Raw genomic sequence first — 27,440 nt, 5'->3', positions numbered from 1 at the left:
TTGTCAAAGATAGGTACTTTTGGATACGTCAATGGTGGATGGCATTGGATGCAAAGAGAAGAAGTCATTGAAGTCTAGTGCGGTTTTGGCCAAAGTTAATACACCGTTTATAATCAAGCATGCAAAGTTCGTTATCCAGAGCCTCGGTGCACCCATGACCTCTTCATAATGTGTGTCTATGGTTAGCGAGGTGCTCCATACTTGCTTGCGAGATTTTCATGTCTTCATTGGACGATATTCCCGGTACAGGCCATTCAGAACTGTCCAGTGCTTAGAAAGTGTGGTTGCGGAATGTGGACTTCGAAGTACCGTAGTTGTGTTGGCCTCCCAGGATGAGGTCAAGACAACGCAAGGGAAGGCAAGATATTCGACATCATCTTGCATTAAGCACTATTATCACCAATCTTCTCTAGTCTATAGCATATCCCAAACATTCACGCCCATTCATCCAATCCGAACCCAGATATGCGAGACCATCCCAGTATATAAACCGATTCCATGCAAATATTCCCTGTGTAGAACGAGAGTGCGCCAAAGTGCCGTGATCATAAAAGAGTGAAAGACAGGCCGAAAAAGAGTGTCCCATATAGGTATCATAGCCCAAACACCATGCTAAACGAGAGAAACGCTAGTAGTTTGAGTCATCAAAAATGAGTGTCGAAAAAAGAGTGTTGGTAAAAGTGGGCGCTTAGAGCTGGCCACCGCCTTGGGGGAAGCCGCAGCCCTGCTTGCCATTCTGAGTGTTGGCACCCACACCAGAGCAGCTGCCAAAGGCGGGACGGACACCGTCGTTGACCAGAGCGCAGCAGCCGGAGGCGCAGTCAGCGTCGCTGGTGCACTCGCCGGTGATGAACTGGCGGCCGGCACCGTTGCCGACGTTGCCAGCACCGGCCGGGTCGGGGACGAGGGTGCTGGGCATGACGGTGCCACCAACTGCACCGGCATTACCACCGCCCTGGTTGTTGTTGTTGTTGTTGTTGCCACCATTGTTACCACCACCATTACCGCCGCCGTTGTTACCACCGCCGTTACCGCCGGCATTGCCACCCTCGAAACCGCAGCCTTGCTTGCCGGCCTGAGTCTGAGCACCTACACCGGAGCACACACCAATGGTCTCACCTCCCCTAGGGAGGGTAGCACAGCAGCCAGAGGCACAGTCGGCGGCGCCGTTACACTGGCCTCCAATGAACTGGCCACCAGCTCCGTTGCCGATGTTCTTCTCACCGGCGGGATCGGGGAGGGCCTGGCGCTGAGAGAGGTCAGGAGCAGCGTGGACGGCAGCAATGGTCACTGTTTATCGTGTTAGAGCGGGCAGGAACAGTACATGTTGAGAAGTGAAGTGACTTACAGGCCAGAGCGCTGACTATCTTGGTGAATTGGACCATGGTGGCGAGTGATGAATTGAAGCGAAAGAGACTAAAACGGTGTCAAGAGTTGGGTGCCAAGGAAAGACGAGTGGTATTAAAGAGTCGACTGGCGACTGCTGTAGAGAAAGGAATGCAAAGGGACACCGGGTCCTGTTCTTGAAGAAAAAAGATGTAAAAGGATTGACTGCGGTCGAGGGATGGCGAGATGAGTTGAATGGTCCATCTGAACCGGAGGGAACGACTCGTCTTTATACAGGTTGCTCATGAGGTGATGGGCTTTGGAATAAGGCTGAACTCAGGGGTGTCCAAAGTTCACTCTCCTGTCGGTGGCGTTCTGAGTCGTGACAGGTCGAGCCAGGCGATCAGAAAGTCCTTCCAACCCGATGCAGTTGTCGTCTCAGGCCCTCGGGTGTTAGTGGTTGTGGTGGTGATGTGCCAGGATCACTAACGCGGGGTGCAGACAGGGGTCTAGAAGGTGGCACAAAACCCCTGTCGGCAGAGGTTTGGAATGTGGAACATTGTTCTTTGGATGCTCCAAATGGAAACTGTCTGACAAGACAGGCGCGCGTGTAAAACCAACGACCAAACCGGGAGCGGAGTTAGTGAGTGGATTCTCGTCTGATTCTGGTCGGGCACTTCGGTTGAAGTCTCTGGGTTGTCGTCTCACTGCTGGCCGCACCAAGTTGATCGTCCAAAGAGGCGACGGCGTTCTGGACTCCGACAGGGGATTGTAGGTCTCGGCTCAGCGGTGGGGCTCTCGGCTGCCGACCGAGAGGAGATAAATTACGGTAGGCGGCCTTTGACACGGCCCAGAGCCGACGGAGTATGCATCGCCAGGAGGTAGCCTTTCTTTTTGTGGTCAACTGTGGTCGCAGAGCTGAGGGTTGTTGTCAGCTACAATGTGATTGATGAAACTCAAACCCCTGGAAGCAAAGCTTGAGCAAGCCACAAGACCCCTGTTTCTCTGGGGTCGGCCGATCAGTGGAGCCTTCCAACGGCGCGCAACACAACCTCTTGGCATGTTTGGCAGGTGGGGGGAGGGGCATTTCGATTCCTCCTTGAAGGAACTTTCATTTTCAGCATCAATACCTTACCGGGCCAACACACCAGCATGGCGGCTCTTTTCCTTTGCAGATAACCGTCGTCGTCAGTATCCCAAAGCTCATCCGATGCCAGGACTCAGACCGTCCCGTCCCTGAGACCGACGCGACCCATCCTGCTGCTGGGCCGCAACGGAAACCACCCGCGGCCGTTACACAGGACTTGCTGAGGCCAATTCTGGGGACCTGGAGAATCCATCCACAGGACACGAGCTCGTTTCGATGAGCGCGCGCGTTTAACGCATAATGCAGTGCGAATCCTGTCATGCGTCGGATAAACAGCCTGCCATCGCACACCTCCAACAGTTCGGACCTTTCAGGGTACCATCAACTCGGTCGAGTATCTATGCTTTCCCCATTGGATCTCTGCCGCCGCACCCCGAGGATGGATGTGGCGGCGACAGCTGGGGGAGATGTGACAAGATCAAAGGCTTCACGATGAGTTACAGGCATACGGTCCCCTTTAGCTCACATTCTTTCAAACTCTCTATTGATATTCCAGGTGAGTGGGTTCAGGCCCGGCATTTCGCCGTCCACTTCGGAGCCGGTCCCGGTGTCTACTCCACCAACTCCGACAAACTTTCCAGATCAGGCAAGTGGCGACCCACTCTTTCCGACGACATCCGAATCATTTTCCCGCCGTGCGCCTGGATTAGTAGAACCAAAATTGGTGGTTACTGATCAGATTGCATCTTGCGCTGAGAAAGTGAGACACTGCTGTGACCATTGCGTACACGTGGCAACGGCATATGGCTAATCATGGAGATCTACCCCACAGGTATGAGGTTGTACATGCCGCAAGGCGAGCATACATCAAACTTGGTAATGCCGAGAGGTGTCTTTGGCTCTGACGTGGATGATAGGGGGGCTTAGCAGAGGAGAAGGTTTATAGCACGGGACGCGCTGGAAGAAATGCTGGTCTACAAGTAATGTACGTAGAAATAGGACTCGGTATCAACACAGACAATACACAAATGATGTATACAACAATCCATTCATGTCTACCCGCTCTGCTCCACCAACGCTCCTGATCCAGCCAACAACAAAAAGATGCAAAACCACAATCTGCTCCCCAAACTCCCAAGCACCCATAGCCTCCCAACAATATACATTGCACCATGAACCCACCCTCTCAACGCCAACTGCTCTCATTCCTCAATTTCCTCCATCGCGACATCTCTCTCTTCGCCCCAGGACCGTCTCCTCTACTCCTTCCCGCGGCTGTCTCACCGCCCCCGCGCGAGTCCCTCCGCCCGTCGGCCCTGCGCCTGCCCTCACTGCTGCCACCCCGGACATCTCCCGCCTTCCCGCCCCCTCTCCTGGCTTGTCCGCCCTGTCCTCCGCACCTGCCCGCGCCCGGGTTCTCTTGTCGTTGGCCCGCGCACGCCGTGGCTGGGCTTGGAGCCGGAGCCCGGGGGTTGACAGGCGCGCGCGGGACCGGGTTTGGCTGTAGCTGCGTCCAGCTCATGTCGGTGTTGAGAGTTTCGATGAGGGTACGTCCACCCTGTCCCCTCGGCGGCGGTGGCAAGGGAGATTGGCGCGCGTGAGGGCGCACCGGACCCAGGGTTGCTTGGACGGGACTGGCCGCCGGTTCTTGGACCTCTTCAACCCAGACCACAGTTGGGGTTTTGGCTGCTGGGACTGGGCTGGGTGGGGATTCTTCAATCTTCTCAGCCAAGTCTACACTCTGCTTCTTTGGTGCTGGGACGGGACTGCTCATCTCTTCGGTCCGGCTTCTGGTTGGAAAGCCGGGGGATGTGGGCGGCTTGCGGAATGTCCGCCACCCTCTTGGAGATGTGTCGGAGCTGCGTGAACTAGCCTGTGAACTCTCTGGAGAGGCGGCTACCAACTTGGACCACACAGCTTTGGTTTTGTCAGAACCTTTTGTGCTGTCTGCTGGGGCATTGGATTTGGCCGCCAGGGGCTCTTCTGTCTTGTCACACACTGTGGCTGTATTCTCTGGCACCTTCTCACTCTTTTGAGTTGCGGTGCTGCTAGTTGGAGAGTATGGCCCTTTCTCAAATGGTGTTACTTGGCTCACTGTTCGACCGTTGGGCGTGTCGATGACTCTCTGGTCACTCTTTGTAAGCGTAAACTTGCTCGTCTTCTGACTTATGGTTCTGACAGCTTTGGCACCACCGAATCTCTGGGCAACTTCGTGGCCACCCATGAGGGCTGCTGAGCCGTCTGTTCGCTGCTCCTTCACTGACCTCTGATTCCGTGCCTTGTCTCTGGGAGTTTTGGTTTCTTGATGGCAGGAACGGTGAACTACTGCGGGTGACATGAGGCCAGTCCTTGGAGGCTCCACACGATCCGAGTCTTCAACAGACTCTTCGCAGTCAACTCGACCCGGTTCGCTCTCTACAAGCTTCTCTTTGGTGTATTCAGCCTGTTCATCCTTGAGACTGCCACGATTGCCGCGGTTTACAAGGCGGAGAAGAAGGACTTCATCCGAAAACCGCACCGACTTGGCGCTCCCAGTGCCAGAAGAGTCACTCTCGGACCTCTTTTTGAGACAGCTTCCGGGGGGTGAAGGTGTCTCGAGTATCTGCTGAGAACGTTGGGGCGCCTCGGTTTGGGCGATCTCGGTTGTCGCGTTGGCCCTCTGTTGCTTATGCTTCGACGGGGACGACGCTGGGGTCCCGTGAAGAATGGCCAGCATCTCTTGAGTTCCAGCTTCAAGGCCCACGGCATTCTCGTATTGGGTTTCAGCTTGAGAGTGACCGTAGGTTGTCTGCTCATCATGGCCCTCGTGGTAGCGCAGAGGAGTGAAGGAGCAGTTCAAAAATTCAGGCCCCCAAACCATGCTGGCTTCATGACGAGCCAGCTCCCTGGCCTGCTGGCGCATATCGTCATTCGTTGCCATGGCGTAAAAATATCTCGTCCATTCCGCCCACACAATCATACTCTTTTCCGCATTCCATTCCCGATTGTCCAGAAAGAGAGGCATGAGGTAATCTCCGCCCAGGCACGCGTTGTCGCCGTACATTTGTGCCAGATAGTAGTCGTTGTGGTACGGAAAGTACTCGGCTGGGTACACAGCTTCGAAATCAATGAACTCCCGCACTATGAGAGGAACATATGCTGGTTCATCCGTGTAGTACCAGAAAACCTTTCCGTTACGGCGAATACCGTACATGACGTCGTCGACAACCCTGCCAAACTTGCGAAGCATGTGCTCAATGGGTACCTCCCGGCCTATCAACAACTCCTAGGTGTTGGAAAGCTGGGCATCATACGGGAGCTTGTCGCGTACTTGGTTGATCTGAGAAGGGGGCTGCCAGTGACTCTGGGTCATGGCGCTCTGTTCCTCGGTCGCAATGGTGTTGCTGGGAGTCTTGACATCAATTGGCTGTGGCCCAACAGTCTCCACAGGCAGAATGACATCATTACAGGCGTTGCCAGGGTTTGAGATGGGCACCTGTGACTTGCACCTGGTCTCATTGACCTGGCGTGTGATGTTGTCTTGTTTGAACCCAGGCACCATGGTGTCAACCATGGCCTCGCCGGTAGCGGTCGAAATTGTGCTAGTCAGAGTGGTATCGACTACCGTGGGAACGGAGTCATTGGCAACTTTGAAGCTTGATGTCCGAGTCGTGGTGACAGGTCCAGTGTTGGAGAAGAGGTTATTGACAGCCATTCTCTTCTTGACAACTGCCTCTCTCTTTTGACGCTTGTACTCACCATCAAATCTGGGCGAAGATAGCTGGTGTGCTGCTTCTTCAAGCTTTTTGTCTGTTGACAGGTCGCGGGTGTTTTCCGAGTGCTGAATGTGCCGGGCTAAACTGTCACTGGTTCCTCGAACTCGGCTTCGGACCCATTTCGGCATGAGTAAGATGGTCCAGTCACTCTCGCCCTCGAGCTCACGCGACAGCTCGGCGCAGGAGAAGAGAGACGAGGCGGCGGGCTCGCAGTCCACCATGGAAAAGGTCATCATCTTGAATTGACTTGTTGCTGATCTGTGTTAGTCAGAGACGTTTACAGTTTGTAGGCGTGAAGCTAATGAATTGAGACACACTTACAGATAGTCACTTTTGCGATAACTGGTACTGATGGTAGTAAATACCGAGCTGAGAACTTCGAGAAGATGACGACGCGCGGATGGGAGGTCGCGACTTCAGATTGACGAGAAAACCAGGGAATTTTCTTTGGTGGCTGAAACCTCCAGAAAGGTAATGTTTAGAAGGTGATGTCAGCGGAAGGGCGAGCTCCCCAGCGTGTTCTTGCAAGCGACAGTCTTCGCTGTCTCTCTTTTGCGAGGAAAGTCGAAGTATACTATCAATCAGAATCAATCAGATAGGCTTGGCCAACAAGAGGCAGCTGCTTCACGCGGTCTTGAATGCGACCGGCTTCACCTGTCTCGGTTGTTCGGAGAGCTGGTCGATCGATGAATGCGACTCCTAACAGTCGGTAACCAAGGAAATGAAGACAGGATAACTTGAAGGGGATGATGGTATCGCTTCTGGTAGAGAATGTGAGAGATAAAAATCGGTCGAAGGATTGCTGGGTCAGGGATCCTTGGACGACTGAGGTCGCTGGAGGAAAAAAGGGAAGCGGGAGAGAAGAAAGACGAGATCCGTGAACCATGGAGGAGGAAGAGCATCGAGTGACAGCCCCAGCTCTTATTCACTGCATAATTATGGGAAGGAAAGTCAACACAGCGTGCACAGGCCACCTCGGCAGGTTCGCGGAGACATTGCACTGTGGTGACGCGTTGGGAAGGAGCGACCGCGCTATTGCCAGCAGCATGCCCTCTCATCAACGATCTGCCCTGTTTCTCAGGTTGTGGGAGTGCCTGTCGACATGTATCTGTCCCCAAGCTTCGACTATCTGTCTTGAATGTCAAATTGTCATTATCTCGAGATCTTGGGAAAGGTAACCCATGGCATAATGGGGATTGGTTGAGCAGCCCTAGAGCACCTGAATCAATGTTTACTTCTGCAGCTTTTCCATCGCCACCAAGGGCACACCGGTTGAATGAAATACCAGAAACAAGGAGAGATTGGATGAGAGGCCAGTAAAAATATCGATGAGGGAACATGGTACACCTAGATCAACGACCAAGGAAAAGCGATCCATCCTCCGGAGCTAACTTAAGGGTACCTACCGATCATGTCCGTGCCTGGATAATGCGTGAGAAGTATATCGTCTCAGTAACTATGCACATTATAACCATGAGATGGCCGTATTACCTCCAGCCACATCAGACGACAGATAGCTTTGATTGTGCCAAGATTCTATATATAACCACAAAACTACACAAGCCAACCCATACCGAGGTACCAAACGCCGAAACCGCTGAAAACTAAACGAGTTAAAACAGTATTGCAGACTCATGCGTATACTGTTTTCTTGTTTCGCCAAGGTCATATGCCCATTTCTTTGCTCATTGCCAAGTATATCATCATCACTCATATCTTGCCATCCCTGTCTCTATTTTAACCTTTGGCAGTCCAGAGTCAACTGTTTCGCTGCACGAACCAATCTTCTTGTTTCCCAGAACCATTTTCCACACTCCTTGGCCTCCTCCCGTTCCCAGTTCATGTCCCTGGGCACGAAGAGTACGACGTCGCACAACAGTTTGTTGTATGTCGGATCACAAGGGGTGCTGCAGGCAGCACTGCCATCTTCCCATTCATCGTCCACAGCATTGTCCACTTCCAGATTGAGTGAATCAGCGAGAGGGTTGGAGGTGGAAACAGGGCTGGATGTCAAGACCTTGCGCTGCCCGCGTCCAGCTCGCCTCCTTGGACGTGGACGAGGTCCGGAGCTTCTCTCAGGGCCTGTTTGTGTCGCCTGGGTTGACGTGGACGAGGTCGGGAGTTTCTCTATGTGCACAATGGTAATTAGCGGCGTGTACATACACAAGAGACTAGGGGAGAGTACAATTCTTCTCAGGCAACGCCAGCAGCGCAAGAGGGGTAACCGGGGCATTGAAGGCCTTCAAAAAAGGGACGGCGATCTGGACCTCTTCCACGGGCAGAGTTGGCGGTGGAGCTGAGGAGTCGGCGGCAGACACGTTCTTCTCGGGCAGAGCGAGTAGAGCGCAAGGTGTAACGGGCGAATTGAAGGCTTCGTCCATCCAAGTCTTGTCGGCGATCAGGACGACTGGGGCCAGGGTGGATTCGGCTGCGAGTTGATCAAGAACGACTGTGGGCTGTTCGGGGACCGGAGTGGGAATAGCAACAGGAGCGTTAGACTCAGCATCCTTTTCCTCGGTAGCGGCAACGGCTTCTTGGTTCTCGACAGGAGCGACGGGAGCGACGGGGGACTCTTCGAGGGCATCAACCTGCAAGATCAGAGTCCTTTGGGGAAGTGCAAGAAGAGCGGCAGGTGTTACAGGTGCTGCAAGAGCATCATCCATCCATGTCGGGTCGACAGAAAGCAGTTTCATAGTAGGCGAAGCAGGTGCAGCAGCAGCGACGGCAGCCACGGTAGCAGTGGGGAAACCATCGCAGGGCTCGACAGGAGCGGGCAATTCCACCACTGCCGCACCAACACCAGTCAAAGTATTCGGCAAAGCAAGAATCGAGTCGGGAGAAACGGGGGCATTCAGGCTCTCGTCGAGCCAAGCGTTGTCGGGAACCAAGGCGGAGAGCGGAGTGAACACGGCGACTGTCGGAGACGGTTGTTTGTCGGCGGCGCCAGTGTCGCTCGGGACAGAGGAAGCAGGAGTTTCGGGAGAGGTCTCGACAGGGGAAGTAGGATCGGTCTTGTCGTCGCCATCAAGAACCAGGCCAGCTGTTTGGGGCGAAGGCGAGACGACGGTGGGAATGGTGAACAAGGTCTGGAGGAAAGGCGTGATCGCGATGTTGTTCAGCGGTGGCCGGCCGCCAGACAGGGACCCGAACGGGGTGTGTTTTCGAAAAAAAGACATATTGGAATCGGCGACTCCCACGACGGGGTCAGCTGCATTGGTACTCATGTTGACGTCGGCCCGGTGGTCATGATCCGGACTCGGCGGCGGCGGGCTGTGGTGATGGTGACAGCAACAGGTGGTTTTTAGGGACCGCGGGCGGTGCGATAAGAAAAATTTGATTGCCGGCCGCGGCTCGCCGGCACATGCCGCCAGCCGAAACAGGGGTCCGTTTCAGCCTTACCCCGGGCCCACTGGACCGCCGGAATAGGAAAGAGGTGCACATGTGTAGATAGCCTCGTTCCCAACAGTCCAGATTTACAGCCCGCACAACATGGGCGCTTCAACCTTCTTCCGCCCATTCAAGAGGAGTCTTGATACACCATCAAAGCAAGCGCATTCTGTCTCCTACAATCAACATGACGCTCCAGCACCTGGCCGAAACATCAACACCACCTGTCTCAAACATCGATCATCTGATCAGTGCAGCGCCATGAGCCTTGTCCGGAAAATGCCGTCGGTCGCGAAGATGTCCCCAGCTTGGAATAAAGGTAGCCCTGTCACGTTCCTACCCGTATCCACCGCATTACACACACCCATCAGTAGCTATTCGAGTCGATACCACACAGCAGCACCAGGGTAAACCTCACGGCTCTCCAACGAGAAGGGCATCGTACAAGCTAGGTACGCACCATCCTACATTAATCGAGGCTGCCACGTTCTAACTAGAGCCAATTACATCGCAAGCGCTGCTTTTTATCAACAAGCTGCCAAAGAGCTCATTTACAATCCCGCAACAATATTAGTGTCCTTGTGTCTGATTCCGCAGAAACTTTCGAGGTCGGCTCTTTAGATCCAGCCTCCGCAGACTTTCGCCAAACGATTCCTTAGGACGTTGCCGTCATGTCCGTTCTCTGGGCCCATAGAAGCGAACGGGCCAGCGACAGAGACAGTCCGAGACTGCGATACCAACTGGAGGAAGACGACTACCCCCGTACGTCACGGCGTCCAGAACATCTATATCGACGATGAAGGACTCCTCAATCTCTGGAACCTTACAAATCTGCAAGGAATCTACCTTGTTGCAACTGTGGTTGGCAACCAAACTACCATTATGCGCCTCCCTCGGCGGCGAAACGGAACCCACGCACTCCTCCTGGTCTGGACAGATGTGGAAGAGGACCGTTATTATCTACCCGATCCTTTCGAGAAGGATGGAACATACGAGAGAAGCGATGTGGTTCTTCTTGGACAAGTCTTTCCCCCACCTCATGCAAGCTTTAATACTGAGAGCTTTTGCATGAGCTGGCAAAATCAAGCTTTGCCCCGTCGGGGTCCGCGCAGGAGCCCGCAAGATCCCGGTCTAGGAACAAAACCGCCGTCCTTCTTGAACCCCTTCCACCCGTCGTTCACACATTCCCTCCCAAAGTTGGGACATCATCTCGCGCTGGATTCATCCATCTCTTCACAATTCGCCTGGCTCCAGCTAACACCCAATGTAAACTACAACCACAGTATCCAGGCCGGGAACGGACCACCCAGCCATGATTCAGACTCCGACTACGACGGCCAAAGCGACACGGATGACTACAGCGTGCAGTACACCACCTGGACCGGCCTGGAGTTCACCTCCTGGGCCACACACAGCTACATTGATTCAGACGGACGCATGGATCTCTACAGCCTTCGTCAGCTCCGCGAAGCAGACTTGTATACCCATGGCGCCCTGCCCCGGTGTGACTGGTGGCACTGGGAGGACCCGGACCAGCACCCTGGGTCTGAGGGGCCTGATTTGGTGTTGGTCACGCCAGAAGGAGATGAGTTTGAGTTGGATGACCCAAAGGAGTACGATGGATCGTATGCCGAAGAGACAAACCAAGTTAGTCAAAGTTGCGATGAGACGGATGATGACGCCGACGGGGGGAGCGAGACGGGGTATGCATTTGACGCTGCAAAGGGCATCATGTGGGCGGATGACGAGGCGGAGGATGACTATTGGGAACGGGTAGAAGGTCAAGGAGAGGAGTGGTGATAATTTTTTGATTGCGTGGGGAGCTGTGGGAGAGTTTGTGGAGGTTGGGCAGGGCAACGGAGGTGCCTCTTTCTAGACTACATGTATCGCTACCCAACCACTGGTTGGAAATGGACTGGAATTTCCTGGCGTATAATAGACGGCGATTCTACGGTTTCCACCCTACACGAAATTTCCGACCGTTGCGTATGTCCTGGCCAAGCCTCAAAAGGACCACTTGGAGCCACAAAAAAAGTTCCTTGCCTTTAACGTCACAATCAACCCCTCCTTTGCTGCTAAAGATCCATTCCCAAGCCGGCAATGCACCTCTGTCGGTATGAACTCCCGGTTCCGAGAAGCCGACTTCTCTAGCGCGCCGCGTGTAGTGCGATGTGGCCAATGGGCACGCCAAGGCGTATGGCGACGTTACACAGACGAGCTCTTTTCGTTCCCGCCCTGTTCCCAATATAATGCGGGTGAGATATGAGGTTGTGCTTGGGTTCCATTATGTGAAGCTGGAATCAGAGCAGAACTCCGTGAGTGCGGCTTAAGAAGAGACCAGGCCCCCAGTACATACGTTGTCTCGAGCTCCTATAGACACAGCAAGTGAGATACTCTGTGAAGCCATCATGAGACTTTGCGGCGTCATACAGGTATCCTGCTTTGCAGGGTTGTTTCCGGCCAGCATCCAAGCCATCAAGGAGACATACGACTATGTCATCGTTGGGGGCGGAACCGCTGGCCTGACGGTTGGAGACCGTCTCAGCGAGAGTGGAAAACGTAAGGGAGTTATCTCATATCTCCTGCCTTTTGAGAAATTATCAACACTGACTCATGCAAAAGACAGCGTCTTGGTCATAGAGTATGGTTACCTGGGTGAGTGCAGGGACTTATGTTGGGCTGTATCCGTGTTGTGTTCTGACATTGATGACAGAACCGGATGGTCAGAGGCCTGGAACGCTCTACAACATAACTTCGGCGCCAGTTGCTGGTCTCAACAACAAGACGTTTCCTGTGTCTATTGGATGTGTCGTTGGCGGGAGCTCGGCCGTCAACGGCATGGTTTTCCAGCGAGGAAACGCAAAAGACTACGACGTTTGGGGAGAGCTTGGCGGTGGCAATCCAAGAGTCCGCTGGAATTGGGTTGACATGCTCAAGTACTTCAAAAAGAGCATCCAGATGACAGCTCCGAAGCCAGAGACAGCTGCGTTTGACCTCAGATACGACACCAAATACTGGGGCCGCAACCTTACGACCAACCATACCATTTTCGCCACCTTTGGCAATGTGATTAGCCCCAAGACTCGTGAGTGTCTTTTCATAAGCCTGTCTCAATATCCGTTCTAGCAACTCAACTCGTCTCTCCTATCAGATGCCTTCTATGAAGCGGCCAAAAGACTATCGGGGATGAAGGTCTCACCAGACGCTGGCAGTGGGCAGCTTGGCCTACAGTACTACCAAACTTCAACAAATCCATACACGGGAGAGAGGTCCTACTCCCGAACGGGCCACTGGGATGGTCTCAACCGCGCCAACTACGATCTTCTCACGGCAACGCGTGCGAACAAGATCGTTTTTGATCACCACAGAGCCGCAGGTGTTCAAATCTACCCCCGAGGTGAAAGCACGAAAAAGACTACCATCCGTGCCAGAAAGGAAGTCATCCTAGCTGCCGGCGCCATTCATACGCCTCAGATCCTGCAGTTGAGCGGCATCGGACCTGCTGACCTTTTGAAACGTGCCGGGATACCGGTCAAAGTTGACCTCCCTGGTGTCGGGTACAATTTTCAGGATCACACCTTCATACCTGCAGTATCTTTCAGTTGTATGTATATCCAGGGTCGCTGAGGATGGACGGAACCAGCTAACAACTTACACTCTTCAGGGTTAACGTCACCACTAATCCCAGAGCACTTAAATATCACCGTGGTTGATGATGGGCTGGGAAAAACCTCGCTAGGATTATCAGTCGAGCTGCCAGTTGTTTCCCCAGGCTCCTTCAAGCGGATCGCATCCAAGTACGAGTCTCAGGATCCGGCTACATATCTACCCAAAGATACCGACAGAACCATCATCAGAGGCTATCGTAAGCAGCAACAGATCTACGCTCGCGAGATGCGAGCCAAAGACTTCTCTTTTCTCCGCGCAACCTTTTCGGGTGATCCGTCTTTTGTCCCCATTATCATCCACCCCGTCAGCCGCGGCACCGTGTTGATCGACCCGGCCGCAGGCAGCGACATTGAAGTCGAGCCGATCGTGAACTACAGGGCCGCCTCGAACCCGATAGATGTGGATGTGGCGGTTGAGGAGATCAAGTTTTTGAGGAGGTTCATGACCACCGGGGAGTTGTCTAGGTACAATGCCACCGAGGTCGTGCCGGGGCCTGGGTTAGAGTCAGACGAAGCGCTTGGGGCATGGGTGAGGGCAAATACCATTCCCAGCGTGTACCACCCAGTTGGGACGGCAGCCAAAATGCCGAGGGAGTGGGGGGGAGTGGTAGGGGAGGACTTGATGGTGTATGGAGTGAGGGGCCTGAGCGTGGTGGATGCGTCGATGATGCCGACAATTGTTGCTGGTACCACAAGCATGACGGTATATGCGGTTGCAGAGAAGGTGAGAATCGATCTTGACTTTTTCTTGTTGAATTTACAAGCTGACAAGCGTGAACAGGCGGCCGATTTGATCAAGTTGAGGGCTGGTACAATAGTCTGATCAAGAAGGATTCGTCGAGTGCCTGGATGTGCAATAGGCTGTATGGATAGTGAGTCAGGCATGGAGTGTTCAATCAGGTGTCTGTTCGTCTGGCAGTGGTATCTAGATGGTGGATGAACCTCAGCGGACACGTCTCCTTGCCCCGCCAGGCACCTCATGTCGGAAATGGAATGAGCATGCTGGGATATCAGACCCCACAAAGTCACAAGTAAATTTCATTTACAAGCTCTCAATTCACCCAACGGAGCAACTCAGGCTCCAGTTCCATGGACTCAGCCTGGCATTTTCTACATCACAGTCCCAGTGAATTGGCCAGAGCATTGCCAAAAGTTCGGATCATGCACTCGGGTACCTCTTCCCTACCCAATCGATGCTCTCGCACGTATGAGGTGGATCATCCAATATGCTGGAGGAGCTGCTCTGGTATGGATCCTTTGTTGACCTCCTCCAGTGCCCCAACCATCCAGGTAATTCACTCAATTCCGATGCGATATCTGACATGAGCAACTGGAGTCAGACCCACATCAAGACTTTGAAGAGCGGTTGCGGACGCCGGCTGGACCCAGATACCACTGTAAAGATCTGTCTCTCCTGTTCCCTCCTACACTTCCATTTCCTTTTCGCATCCACACCTGAACTGGGAGACTCAACTCTCAGTACCAATTCTCACATCTAAGTCGCCTTCTTTAGTAAGACACACGACACAATCAACGCGATGAGGAGACTCATCGTTGGCTTGGCGGCACTACTCACCACTGTCACCATCCCGACTGTCTCCGCGGGGAGGTCCAGGAATGGCTGGAAAGATGTAACACACGACTTCAGCCTTCAGAACTTACCGGCCGAATTCCAGCAGACCCCTCCCCACTGGCCAGATTACACACGGACAACGCTCGGGGTGTTGCGCCCAGCAAAAGCAAGTTGATCCAGGATTCCACCCACATGTCTAGACAGTTGGTTTGGCCAACAGTGATTGACTTGCAGGCAAATATAGCGGTCCGGTCTGATCCGACTCTGGTAGCTTTGAAGGCTACATGAAGAAGTTGGCCGAGAAGAAGGCTGCTACCGGCAATACTTTGGTTACTGCTGACGACAACAATACCTTTTGGTTTTCCACTCTTGGCTCCCATGGAAAGGTGCGTCTCTGGCGCTATCCATCCTAATCCGTGAAATGAAATACTAACTTCATTATTCAATAGGCTCCACTGGCCGAGAACAACTATGTCGTTTACAGAAACGTCCTGGACTACGGGGCCGACAACACTGGGACCAATAACACCAAGGAAGCAATCAATGCTGCCATCATGGATGGTAACCGATGTGGCGAGGACTGCGGAAGCACTACCGTTCGCCCAGCTCTGATTTACTTCCCACCCGGTACCTACAAGATCTGCGCTCCCATCATCCAGTACTACTTCACACAGTTCGTCAGTGATCCCAATAACCGGCCCATCATCAAGGGATGCGAGACCTTTACTGGAATTGCCCTCATGGATGTCAACCCCTATATCCCCGGCTCGGGTATCAATTGGTACATTTCCCAGAACCAATTCTTTCGACAGATTCGCAATTTCGTCTTCGACCTCTAGTCGATGCCCGCTGCTACCGACGAGAATGGACAGCCCCTGGCACCAACTGGTATTCACTGACAGGTTAGTCAGGCCTGTACATTGTAAAACCTTCTTCTCCAGGTGCCGACATCTGACAATCTTGGAAAGCCTCCTACCCATGTTGGCATTTTCACCGAGAACGGCTCGGGAGGGTTTGTTTCAGATCTCGTCTTTGAGGGCGGTGCTATCGGGTGGCGAGTGGGTTCTCAGCAGTACACGGCTACATCACTACAGTTCAAGAACTGCAGCACCGCCGTAGACATGGTGTGGGATCGGGGTTTCAACTGGCACAAGATCGAGATTGATGGCGGCAGCGTTGACTTTAACATCAGCGGAATTGGTGGCCTTAACGACCAGGGTATCGGCTCAGTGTCCATCATTGACTCGATTGTCAAGAACGTGCCCATCGGAATCCTCGCTGCTCCCCGTGCTGTGGACGTGGTTCTTGATAATACGGTTTTCACCAACGTCGGTATCATTGTGGTGCTCAGCGGAACAAAGGATCCCATCATTGAGGGCACCAGTGGTACCAAGGAGCTCACCCTGCGGGAGTATGGAAAGCAATACATTCATAATCAAGGCCGGTCTTCCATGGGCCAGTCTATTGACGACCGTCCCCGACCCGCGCCCTTGCTTGATGGCATGGCAAACTGTTTACTCGTCTGAGAACCCAATACGAGAGTCTGCCAGTTTCTTCCTTCCTCGTAGTGCCCGTCACCGCCTTATATCCTTGTTATGCCACCAACCACGCTTGCTACCCCTACCACGATCTACATCGACCCGTACACGACCGAGGTCGAGGTTGGACAAATGCAAAACGGAACCTTTAGCGCCACAACTACGACTTTGACAGTCGCTGTGGCCTCTATCATCACAAGCGTCATTCCAGTGGCCAACTACAATTACACGGGTGAAGAGAGTGAAGGTGCTCCGTTGTGGATCATCCCCAGCATTGAAATTCCACCAGCTCCCGTGGTCCTCACCAAACCCGATGGCGCGGTGGCAACCCGGACTCTCACCCTTCCGCCATGGCCGCAGATTACATTCAGTGGCGAGAAAGCCAACTCTTTCCCCCGTTCCCTCTGTCCACACCGTCCCGTTTACAGGTTCTTGGGACTCTTCACGGCCGCCCCAACATATACGATGACTGTTACAGACACACCTGGAGCCTCCAATACTGCGTCGGTATACACCCTCGCTATACCAAAACCATCTGGTGGTGCATCGTCGTCTGTCAGCCTCATCACCTTCACCAGTCAACTCAGCTTTCCACTGCCGGTGCCCCCAATCTTCACATCCACTGTCCATACAGTCACCTTCACTGGTTGGTGGGATTTCTCAGTTGGCACGGCTCCTCCAACCTACACGATGACCATCACCGACATCCCTGGTTTGGCCAGCAACTCCTCGGTGCATATGTTTACTCCGCCACAGCCGTCTGATGCAACAACCACCGTCAGCGCCATCAAATTCACCACTCAATTCTTGATTCCGATTACCACGCTCCCAGTACCCCCCGAGTTTGCAACCACCACGCTTGTGGTACCGACACCGCAAACCTTTTACCCGCCGGTCGTCGACCCATGCCCAGTGAATCGAGTATATCTAAAACAGGAAAGCGTCTGGGTTTCAGCTCCCACTGACTGTCCGGCCGGTGCGAAGTCAATAACCATTCCATGGGACTGTCCACCAACCACAACCAAGTGGTTGCCCGTCCGCACCGAAGCAAGCTTTAATTTTGGCTGTGTACACTACACTGGTGCCGGGACAGGTCTTCTCACTTTCACTGAATTTACTACAGGAGTATACATTGAGCTACTGGATAAGAAGCCTGAAGACGAGAACGAGGACAACACGAGTCATTGTGACGGCTTTAAAATTCTTTTCGTGGGTCTTCATCACTTGAAAGTCACTTACAATCTTACTGACAATTTTCCAAGATTTGTATTCCTTTGCTTCACTTCAACATTGACTTTGGGTGGGTGAGACTGCATTTCCCCATCCCCGGCCCTTTTGTTATAATCGGTCCGCCACCGATCCGGTTGCCTCCCATCCCGGGTATTGAAATCCATTTCCCACCGTTACCCGGTCCATGGCCACCAATCACGTAAGTTCTTTGTCCTACCGAAGCCCCAAGAAGAGAGAAATTTATAGATATTGCGGTTCAGTGAGGTGGGTCCTTGTCACAAGGTGTATAATATCAAGTAGTCAAATGAAAGGGGTGAAGTTGGTTGTCTTTCTCTGCTAAGTCTTGCTGCAAAAGTCCCCAATTTAACCACCTAGAAGTGGGCCCATCCTGCCTTCCCTCAGTACCAGGTACTAATCAGACGACAACTGAGCAGCATTGATCCACATGGTCACCCTGTGGCCCCTGAGGAGGATCCAACGAACTGCGAGTCAAAGGAGGCCGAGATATGCGCCACCTCGACCTTCGTCTCCACAACTGTGATCAGCAGCTCAACAAGCACAATCACGTCTTCGGCAACCACGGAATGCAACAGTATCACGGCCTGCGTGGTCACTGATGTTGATCAGGACACCACAAGCATGAGTGGCGAATCTGCTTGTCCTTTGGCAACGCAGCCTGCCGCCGAACTCCTGCATCGAATCAGCCATAACGCGACTGCTTCCCCTGACGGCGGAGATACCCGCCAGCTTGACAACCCCCAAGACCGTGACCCATCGCAAGCGGGCTATGATCACTGCATGATTTGGCCAAAACATCCCGGAAACCATGACGAAGTGGCCAAGATCACTACCTGGCTCAAAGCCAACGGGGAATATGGGCCCGATCACCTGGCCAAATCGGGCTATGAAAACTACAAGTCATAGCCAAAGGTTTTGTTGGCGATGACGGCAGTGATTGGAGCTTCGTCATCTTTGTGGAACGTATGAGAGAGTGCCACATGGAAGCCTTGCGAGCTGAAGTGACGAACGAGATCGCGCAGATCAAGGGCGTGTATGGGAGAGGACGGCAAGCATACAGCCAGGGTGAAGATTCCACTACAGACGACGATGATGACAGCGATGAATCGGACGACGACGACGATTCGGACGATTCGGACAGCGTTGGAATCTTGGGTGGCGGGGGTGAAATTTTCGGTAACATGGGCATCGACGTCAACAAAAGCCCTCCCAGTCATAGACGATTGCAACGACGTCGAGTGGAGATATTTGGTGGTACGAGCGTTTGGGAGCTTTCACAAATGGCAGTAGTCCCCCTGGAGAAGTGGACTGAGTCATCGGGGGGGGGGGGGGGGAAGGGGTTTAAAATGGGGAGAACTTTACTACAGCGCTGATGACTCTTTCGGCAAGGGCCAGGTTGTCATCTCAACAGAAGAAAATATAATGGACAGTAACGTGGAGATGAAATTGGTAACAGAGAATGGCCCCGACGATAGCTGGGAGAGTCCCGAGATCCGAAAGCTCGATCCATTCGTCTGGAGCGATGATTCACGATTAAAGACTGTGAAGGCTGAAGGGAATCGCCTTCACGGTACGGGAGTGTTAGCCAAGGCGATAGGTTGGAGATTTGGACTGGCAAAACTGGCGCAAGGTTACATTGCTCTAAGCCCCTATGGTGGTCCGAGGGATATGAGGAGGAACACTTTTTGGGAAACCTCCGTTGGAAAGCTGGTTCGGGTATATAACGAAGTCAAGAGACTCTATGTAGAGGATCCAAGTCTGCGAGGGAAAATAATCTTGACCGAATTCAATGGCTTCACCACCATGGAGGCCGGGGTGCTGGTCTACCGAACATTCCAGCAAAGATGGCGTAAGTTTTTGCACTTTCCATCATATTGTTGCAGCATGCATGACTGACTGGGATGCTCTCGGACGGATTGCACCATTTGCGCCGTACAGAGAGGATCTAGTGATGGCCCCAGGCCGCGACGTCATGACTACAGGGGAAGAGGACGACGGCGTTTACGTGTCGAGCGGAAACCTGTTCGGTAAGTATCCAACATCGCACGAACAGGCGCAGCGGCTAACATGTTTTCCATAGCGGCGCCAACGATTGCTTGTCTTGTGGCGTACTGGCGCGGGCTTCTTGGTATCAAAAACGGCTGGGACGAAGAGCTAAAGAAGCCTGCCAACGTCAAAAAGCTCCTTATGTATATGCATCGGCCACTTTTTCCTGGGAACCGTGTGGACGGCCTTGACGAATCCAAGGTTGGCGCTAATAAGAACAAGCCGAAAGGCCGGGACCTGGTGCCTTCAGCGACCCCATCACCTTTCAGACGGGCTCAGCAAATGTCACCTGCGCCCCGGAATCTCCAGGATGCGGTTCCCTCTGCACCGGTTTCTATTGCGGCTCGACCGCCACAGCGAACTCATCGACCACCTTGCCACCGACCACTATGATCCCGAGAATCCTTCCCACACCTTTCAATACACTCACGGGAACCACAACAGTCGGAGAGACTCAAGCCACCTCGGTAACCAATACGTCTACTCTCTCGGTGGAGGCGATAATTTTCACGGTGATTTCGGAGACTGTTACTGTAGAGGTAACCAGTACGTTTGTCTTTTTCGACCGAGACCCAGCACATATTCACCATCACTTCAAACGTGGTGATAACTGGAGCTACTATTGTAACCACGATCAAGCCATCTTCCACATCCATCAAGCCAACCCCCATAACTAATAACGAGGCTCCCTCAGGCACCACTAATTCCTTGCTATATACCGGAGCGGGGTGTGCGGGCTACACTTCGACCCAAATATGTGCGGAGGCGAATGTCTGCCTTAAGGGCAACTGGTGCTTACCTACGCAAACGCTATGTCCCAAAAGGCAAGATGCTGGCACTCCCCTGTGTCCCAGCAATAATCCTAGCTGCAAATCCTTGCAGACCAGCACTCGTTGCGATCAAGCTCTTGCAGTCAAGGACCGCCACGGGGTTACAAAGCCGACTGCGACACCCACGTCCCCTCCTGCCAACGTCACTCAGCAAGACGCCGCATTTGTCCATCTTGCAAGGGAGGGCTATCAGTGAGGAAATTGACTGCTTGTGTGCCTCAGACAGTTGTCATGTTATGCACTATTGCGGCGACGCCAACTGTGTCAAGCCGTCGGGATCACAACGCGTGGCGTGTGTTAACGCCCAGATCAGCATCCTAAGTCGTCCCAGAGCCGTAGAGGCTTTTGTCACCATCCTGGAGGACGGAAAGACAGCCTGCGCGTTCAGCATCTTCTGTTTTCCCGACACCGAGGGACAAAACTGCCTGGAAAAGCAGATCGATGCTGGGGGGACTGAGTGCCGCCCCATTGGTCGCATTGCGTCCTGGACCGATGGGCTTTCAGACATGGAGTTTGTGTCGAGCACAGGCGGATCTGAGTACACTTGCCATCTCTTCTTCGCCCAGGTGATGGAGAGAGAGGTCTGAACGGGCTCTAGATAATCAAGAAATTGATCCATGTGAAAACTACGTGTCCAGACTTTTGTGCTGTGAGTGCTTGTCCGGTTTCTTCAAACGCAAGAACCTGAGGTTTTGTTGTCCCTCCCCTGAGCCCCTGAATTGAATGCTAATGACGTCACAAAAATAGAACAGTGGCCCAAGGCTTGCGTCTTCTGCGTCCAGTTGTTATCTACAAACAATAGTACGTTGGTAAGCAGATAGTACTGATGCGGGAGTAATTTACTATTGACTGTTCTAACGAATGACTGCGTCCTGCCGTCGTCCTGCCCTCGTCCTGCCCTCGTCCCAGCAAACTCCTCCCGGTTTCGTCTCGAGCCTAGTTCACGCACTGAGAGTACCACTGGTTGCTAACCTTGCAGGTGCCCTCGGCACAGCGGGTAGGACCAGTGTAACCCTCTCCACCACATTGTCCCCAAAGAGGAACGGTGCCGCCGCCGTTGCCGGGAGCGGGCGAGGGCGCAGGGGCGGGAGAGCCGCCGCCGCCGCCACCGCCATACTGGCCACCAGTCCAAACGGCGTGCTGCCCGACGCGGGTGTAGGGGTAAGATGGAACGCCATAGATCCAGAAACGGAGGGCCGGGTCGTTGGAGTTGTACAGACCGGGGATTTTGACCAAGGGGCCAGGGCGGCCGTTGCCGTTGCCGCCGACTTCGATTTGGGCGCAAGTGACTGTTTACCGGTGTTAGCACATGGGAGATGGTAGGAGAAAGAAGGGAGGGAAGTTGCTTACAATAGAACTCGGTGTCTCCGCTCTGGGCGCCGTGCAGGGCGATGTGCTCAACGCGGACGAGATACTGGCCAGGAGGGGTATCGCGAGGAAGGGTGAAGGTCTGGTCGGGCTGATCCCAGGAGCACCAGTCGGTGTCGGCGAGGTAGCGGCCGGGGGCTCTGCAGATCAGAGTCTCCTGAACCTTGAACCAATCGCCGTCGCCTCTGTACTGGCGCACGTCACCAGGAGCCCGGGACATGTGGATGGTGGTAGGTCCGGGGTGGAGAATCTTGCCGCCGTTCCACAGGCGGAACCCGATGCTGTCGCCTGGGTTGACCTTGTGGACTTTGGTCCTGCCCGCGTTGGCGAAGGATCCCGAGTTGCAGCGGAAGTCGTCGCTGGGCTGGAGGAACTGCTTGGTGGGCATGATGAAGTTGCTGTTCTCGCGGACGTACTCCCAGTCGTTGGTCACCCTGCCGTTGACGATGAGCTTGCTGTAGCGGTAGTGAGCCTCGACACCCTGTGTGGCCGCAAGGGCCCAGAGGGCAATGCCAGCAACGCTGAAATGCATGGTGATGGTTGGAGACGGAGGAAGCGACGAAGGGGCTGTTTTCCTGGCTGCCTGGCACGTCCAGGAGGCATCATGGTGCGAGGAAGGTTGGCGTCTTATACTTTCTCTTATGTCCAGCACACGTCGTGATACCATGGAATCTACCCATGCTTCGCTAATCACACCCAGCTCTCATCGTCAGGCTCTCAGCCCTTCATCCTAGGCACTGCCATCTCTCATGGTCTTGGATAGGCGCGCATCCCTGGTACGTGATCCACTGTTATTAGCGGTGGCTGTTGATTCCTGGAAGATATCCATTATTCCCCGTTGATATTTTCAGGGGCTGCAGCCCAGTTTTCAAAAACTCAAGTTAAACTTGCCTCCGTGAACCACGAAACTGGAATGTCATCTCCCCGCCAAGCCTCCCCCGATCGGAAGCGAGACACACTGGGCGGAGACGTTGACGAGATGGCTGCCCAACTTGGTACCGACCAAGCCAAGAGCCGAACCGAGACAACGGGGATCGGAACCAGACTCCTCAAACGACCTCCCGGCAGTTGCTGCTGCTTCCGAGACTCTGACAAAGAAGAAGAGAGACCCACATTCCCCGGAAGACACCACCTCTCGCTTGCGTGACATGCAGCAGGTGATGGGGATGCTCCAAGCCGCCCAACGGATCCCACGGGCCTAACGGCGTTGCCGAATCTTGGCTACGCACAAATACCGGTGATATCAGGGGCCTTGTGATGCGTTTCGGACCGTTAAGAAACAGGTCGAATTGCACCGAGCTTGACGCCGCGACGCGCGCCTATCATGTTCTCATTTCGCAGAACGATAATGTGGTTACGACAGTGTTGACCAGACCCAAGGCCCATTCCGCCCAGCTCAGTGTCGTCTTGTCAAGACGGATTGTAATCTGTAAAGTCATTAGCTGAAGCAGGTGATGTAGGTATTAGTGAGAGGAAGCTGACCTGGAGTAATGGTCTTGTTCTTGGCTTGCCATCATTAGTCTCCCTCAGGTAGTCATAGCATTCGAGGGTCTCATCCCATCCAAATGGTGCGCAAAATCACCTGTGTCCAACGGAATCGGAAGTCCGCCTGCCAATTCCGCAAAGAAAATAGCAGTATACAATTTCTCCGTCACTTGGCAGACGGATTGTGATGACAAGATCGGGTTGTCAGAGAGAAGGTACCCAGGTTCCGCATCGAGTGATATACCCTCATAGTATGAATGACCTGTTGAAGCTGTGGCAGCGCGTTGAAGGGCTCTGCTATAATGAAACAAGTGAGGGAACTCTCTGAATAAAGTCCAAAGTCCAAAGCCAGGGAGGCGTCCGATTCTGTGTCTGTGCTAGCTACTTTTTGGAGACCTTTGCTAAAAAGCTTGCCAACTCCTTTTCTTCCTCACTACTCAGACTGTATCCGCAAGCGGAGAAGAACTCCGTTTTGCCATCCTCTGCTGCATGCTTCAAGTCCGATGAGGTGACCTTGGCTCCATGTGCCAACAGCAGGCGCCCAAGCTCGGTCTTGCCAGCTTGCATAGCAACGGCAAAACAGCTTCGCCCTCCCCATTTCACAACGTTAGGATCAGCACATGCTTCTAGAAGTAATCGAACCGCACTGCCATCACGGTCCGCTTGCGAAAGTGCCAAGTGAAGAGGCGTTCCTCCATACTGAGCACAAACCTCGAGGTCGGGTTTCTGCGAGAGCAAGTATGGCAAAGCTTGGTGCAAATGCCACCATGGTGTTCGACCTGTCACACCATGAAGCGGCGTATATCCCTAATGATAACGCCACTCAGGCCTGAAATACGGACGTGCATGTTCCCTAAACCGCTGGGGATCGTTGATTGACACTTTCACCACCTCGACCAATACACGGAGGACGGCCATATTGGGAAGCGTCCGGTGACAAGCAGCGAGCACCAGCGGGAAAATGGCGCCTTCCTTTTCCTGTCGACTCACAAGAGCTTGCAGACTTTCTAGTGGATTGTCATGCTGCCCCCTTGCTCTCGAGATGCGCTCGAGCAAGGCTGCATATCCGTTGTTTACCAGGAGGTGCAAAATTGTTTTCCCCTTGTCGTCGATTGCAACCAATGGGTCATCTGCGCCCTGCTGTGGAACGGTGCACATGTACTCAACCACCTCGAACTCGCGCGCCAGGAGAAGCTTTTTGACCAGGGCGTGGATGGCTTGAGCGTCTCCCGCTGCCGTGCTCAACAAGTTGCTCGTCTCTCGAAAGACGGAGGCTCCAGATTCCTTCCGCCTCTCAAACCACTTCCGCGCAAACACCAAAGAGACTGACGATTGTGACGATGGCTGCTGATGTTGCAAGAGACACGAAACGGTGTGATCGAGCCCGGCGTCCAGCGCTCGGTGAACAGCTAGATCAAACTGCAGCGGTGGCGTGATTGAGTTCATGTTCCTGCTGGCGCGTGCTGAGAGGTCAAGTCCTGAAGTGACAAGCATGTCCAAAATCTCGTTCAACCTGGTGCCAGACCTGCGGTGCGGGGGTAGCTTGCGGTTTTCTTCTTCAAAGTTGGCGCAGGCCTGCAAAAGTTTGGCGGATTGCCACTTCACCTCGGCGCCAGCCCCCAAAAGAAACGAAACGGTCTCTGGGCGTCCAGACTGCACACCATAATAAAGAGCAGTATGCCCTAGCTCCTTTCCCGTTCGTCGTCCCGTCCATCTTCTGCCGACGGTATACGTTTTAGGTTTGCCCTTGGTTTCAAGAAGCTCTTTTGGATTCCCATAGTTGCCGGTTGTAGCGGCAGAAAGCAGCATCGCAACAACATTACTTTGGTGTTCTTTGGCGGCTATATGTAAGGGTGTCATCCAGTCATGTGTCCTTACCAAGATCGTCGCTCCCAGGGCCAAAAGTTGCTGGACCAAAAATTCCGACTTGTCGGCCGCCAAGTGGATGGGTCTGACTCCATGGTTGTCCTCAGCATTGACTTGGTGTTTGCAGTGTTTGAGAGATCTGGAGAGTAATTGCTGCTCAAATCCACCCCACGCCCTAAAGTTCAGGTGGCCGTCATCCCACCTTTGACAGACGATATGTAATGGGGTCTGACCGGCCTCGTTGCGCGCATCATTGTCCACCCCATATTCAAGCAATGCCCCATAAAGATTGTACTGATCTGTGTCGCAACTCGCAAGCTCATGGAGAAGGCTATTGCCCTCATTGTCAGTGACGTTGGGGTCCAGTTGAAGATCTTCGACAAGGTAGGCCAGCGGTTGCCGTTTCGCCATCATGTCAAGTTTGCCGGTTCGGTGGCCCTTGATCGCCCCGTGTAGGACTGTGCGGCCCTTGAAATCCCGCGTCTTCACCATGGCGCCCATCGCTTGAAGCCGATCCAGGGTTTTGGTATTGTATACCTGAGTCACAGCTCGCATGTACAGTGTTTTGCCCTCGTAATCTTGAGTCTCGAGATCGACACCCTTCTCAATCAGAAATCGGATCGCTTCGATGTTCTCGGCCGACACCATATGGATCAACGATTCTCCGGCGTAATTCTTTCGAGGACCGGCGCACCGTGAGCAATGAGCTTTTCAAAAATTCTTTTGAGATCTTCATTCCAGTCGGAAAGCTTTCTGGAAATTGTTGCGTTAGATATGAAGAGAATGTGCAGAATTCCATTTCCTTCAGCATCAACTACCGAACAGTCAGGGCCTAGCTCCTCCACGAACCGGACAGCATCCCGATATCCAGCTGCACGGTCACAGCTGTATCTTTTCAGATATTCTTTCATGTAAAGATGAAATGGTGTTCGCCCGTCTGATCTTGGCTTGTCAACGCTCAAGCCTTTTCCAACAAGGAATTTGGTAAGCTCCCAGCCGTCCTCCCCGGTTCTGGGTACGTGCAGCAACGTACTTCCATCCGAACTCTCGTGATGGAAATCAGCGCCTGCCTCGATCAGAAGTCGTAGCGCGGTCGGGTGGTTTGCTGCAATGTCGATAGGGGCAAAACCTCTCTTGTTGCGGCGGTGGAGGTCGGCTCCACCTCCAATGAGCAAGTCAAGGCCCTGCTTGAGCTCCAGTTGAGCTTTAGAAGCCAGCTTCTCTGGACGGCGATCTGGCTGCCTGCAGCAGTAGACTTCCAAGGCCGTGACATCGGCATCCCCCCATTGTACCCATTGCGACAGGGGATGTCTTTCTGTATTCGGATTTGTGCCATTGTCCTCAAAGTCACCCCCACATCCAAGGATGTTGACATCTGCTCCAGCGCAAAGCAACATTTGCATGCAGTCCACATCATGAAACCAGCATGCCTTGATGAGCAGCGTATTGCCTCGAATGATTTTGTTGACGTCGATACCTGGATGCTGGAGAAGCCGTTGCACCACACAGACGTTGCCGCGCCTTGTCAATGCCCAGTCAAGGGTCCGGTAGGCATCCTCAGGATCCTTTAGCCATGACAAACAAGCTTCAACAATCTCAAGTTGCCCATTTTCGCAGGCCAATCTCAGCGCCGGGCTACCGGCTCGGCTGCCCTCTTCCCGCATAGGATCCCGGCCCAAATCTAGCAGGACTTTGACCACGGCAACGTGGTTGCGAACAATCGCTTGGCGCAAGACATTGACTTTGCTACAATTCTTGATTTCAAGGCTGGCACCGGCATCAGCCACTAGTTTGACACAATCGGCGTGTCCATACTTGGCGCAAAAAACAGCGGGGTTTGCTTTGAGCTGAAGTCAACCCCGTCAATATCCAGCTCTGTGTTGGTGGCGGAACGCTCAACCAGGGCAGCCAGGTACTGTCTCCATCCATAGCGAGCCGCGACATGAAGGGCGGTGACACCGTGGCCGATGGTGACCCAATCGCCCATTTCATATGGCCGCCATTCAATGTCGATCCAGGCGCTGAAGGGCTTGGGATTGTCCAAGAGAAACTCGTCTAGGACAGATACCAAAAAGCAGGGGCAAGCTGTCATGAGAATGACATGTCTTGGCCACGTGAACCATCCAGTGCCGCGCTGCATAGGCAATGAATGGGAACTGAAGGCGAAGAGGAGCAAACTCTTCACTCGTCACTCTCGTGTCGCACGCTTCCTCTTCCTCTTCGCTATTCTCATCCGCGCACCCATCCTGGGCTGGGGATCGGA

General features: G+C 53.6%; 9 protein-coding genes across 9 annotated transcripts; 5 read left to right on the top strand and 4 right to left on the bottom strand.

Moving 5' to 3' along the window:
* Positions 1-688: 688 nt before the first annotated feature.
* On the bottom strand, positions 689-1,385 carry PODANS_1_440 (uncharacterized protein; the record flags this gene model as incomplete). Its single annotated transcript, XM_001912195.1, has 2 exons — positions 689-1,290; positions 1,349-1,385. The coding sequence occupies 2 exons, from the start codon at positions 1,383-1,385 to the stop codon at positions 689-691; spliced, it is 639 nt and encodes a 212-aa protein (XP_001912230.1).
* Positions 1,386-3,599: 2,214 nt separating this feature from the next.
* Positions 3,600-5,642, bottom strand: PODANS_1_450 (uncharacterized protein; the record flags this gene model as incomplete). The annotated part of the gene is made up of 1 exon (XM_001912194.1): positions 3,600-5,642. One exon carries the CDS (start codon positions 5,640-5,642, stop codon positions 3,600-3,602), a length of 2,043 nt encoding a protein of 680 aa, XP_001912229.1.
* Positions 5,643-7,802: 2,160 nt separating this feature from the next.
* Positions 7,803-8,392, top strand: PODANS_1_460 (uncharacterized protein; the record flags this gene model as incomplete). The annotated part of the gene is made up of 2 exons (XM_001912193.1): positions 7,803-8,289; positions 8,379-8,392. 2 exons carry the CDS (start codon positions 7,803-7,805, stop codon positions 8,390-8,392), a joined length of 501 nt encoding a protein of 166 aa, XP_001912228.1.
* Positions 8,393-11,963: 3,571 nt separating this feature from the next.
* Positions 11,964-14,046, top strand: PODANS_1_470 (uncharacterized protein; the record flags this gene model as incomplete). The annotated part of the gene is made up of 4 exons (XM_001912192.1): positions 11,964-12,114; positions 12,230-12,621; positions 12,682-13,159; positions 13,220-14,046. 4 exons carry the CDS (start codon positions 11,964-11,966, stop codon positions 14,044-14,046), a joined length of 1,848 nt encoding a protein of 615 aa, XP_001912227.1.
* A 1,034-nt stretch (positions 14,047-15,080) lies between these two features.
* PODANS_1_480 (uncharacterized protein) lies at positions 15,081-17,642 on the top strand (the record flags this gene model as incomplete). Its single annotated transcript, XM_001912191.1, has 4 exons — positions 15,081-15,182; positions 15,246-15,620; positions 15,738-16,316; positions 16,365-17,642. 4 exons carry the CDS (start codon positions 15,081-15,083, stop codon positions 17,640-17,642), a joined length of 2,334 nt encoding a protein of 777 aa, XP_001912226.1.
* Positions 17,643-19,004: 1,362 nt separating this feature from the next.
* On the top strand, positions 19,005-20,021 carry PODANS_1_493 (uncharacterized protein; the record flags this gene model as incomplete). Its single annotated transcript, XM_001912190.1, has 3 exons — positions 19,005-19,431; positions 19,523-19,609; positions 19,663-20,021. The coding sequence occupies 3 exons, from the start codon at positions 19,005-19,007 to the stop codon at positions 20,019-20,021; spliced, it is 873 nt and encodes a 290-aa protein (XP_001912225.1).
* Positions 20,022-20,397: 376 nt separating this feature from the next.
* On the top strand, positions 20,398-21,045 carry PODANS_1_495 (uncharacterized protein; the record flags this gene model as incomplete). The annotated part of the gene is made up of 1 exon (XM_001912189.1): positions 20,398-21,045. One exon carries the CDS (start codon positions 20,398-20,400, stop codon positions 21,043-21,045), a length of 648 nt encoding a protein of 215 aa, XP_001912224.1.
* Positions 21,046-21,394: 349 nt separating this feature from the next.
* Positions 21,395-22,493, bottom strand: PODANS_1_500 (uncharacterized protein; the record flags this gene model as incomplete). Its single annotated transcript, XM_001912188.1, has 2 exons — positions 21,395-21,747; positions 21,809-22,493. 2 exons carry the CDS (start codon positions 22,491-22,493, stop codon positions 21,395-21,397), a joined length of 1,038 nt encoding a protein of 345 aa, XP_001912223.1.
* Positions 22,494-24,118: 1,625 nt separating this feature from the next.
* On the bottom strand, positions 24,119-26,841 carry PODANS_1_510 (uncharacterized protein; the record flags this gene model as incomplete). Its single annotated transcript, XM_001912187.1, has 2 exons — positions 24,119-25,852; positions 25,996-26,841. 2 exons carry the CDS (start codon positions 26,839-26,841, stop codon positions 24,119-24,121), a joined length of 2,580 nt encoding a protein of 859 aa, XP_001912222.1.
* Between the last annotated feature and the right edge of the window lie 599 nt (positions 26,842-27,440).

This window comes from Podospora anserina, chromosome 1 (assembly GCF_000226545.1).
Source record: "Podospora anserina S mat+ genomic DNA chromosome 1, supercontig 1".
In the NCBI taxonomy this organism is placed as follows: domain Eukaryota; kingdom Fungi; phylum Ascomycota; class Sordariomycetes; order Sordariales; family Podosporaceae; genus Podospora; species Podospora anserina.
Note: the sequence above shows the minus strand (reverse complement) of the source record. Positions and strands in the feature narration are given on the sequence as shown.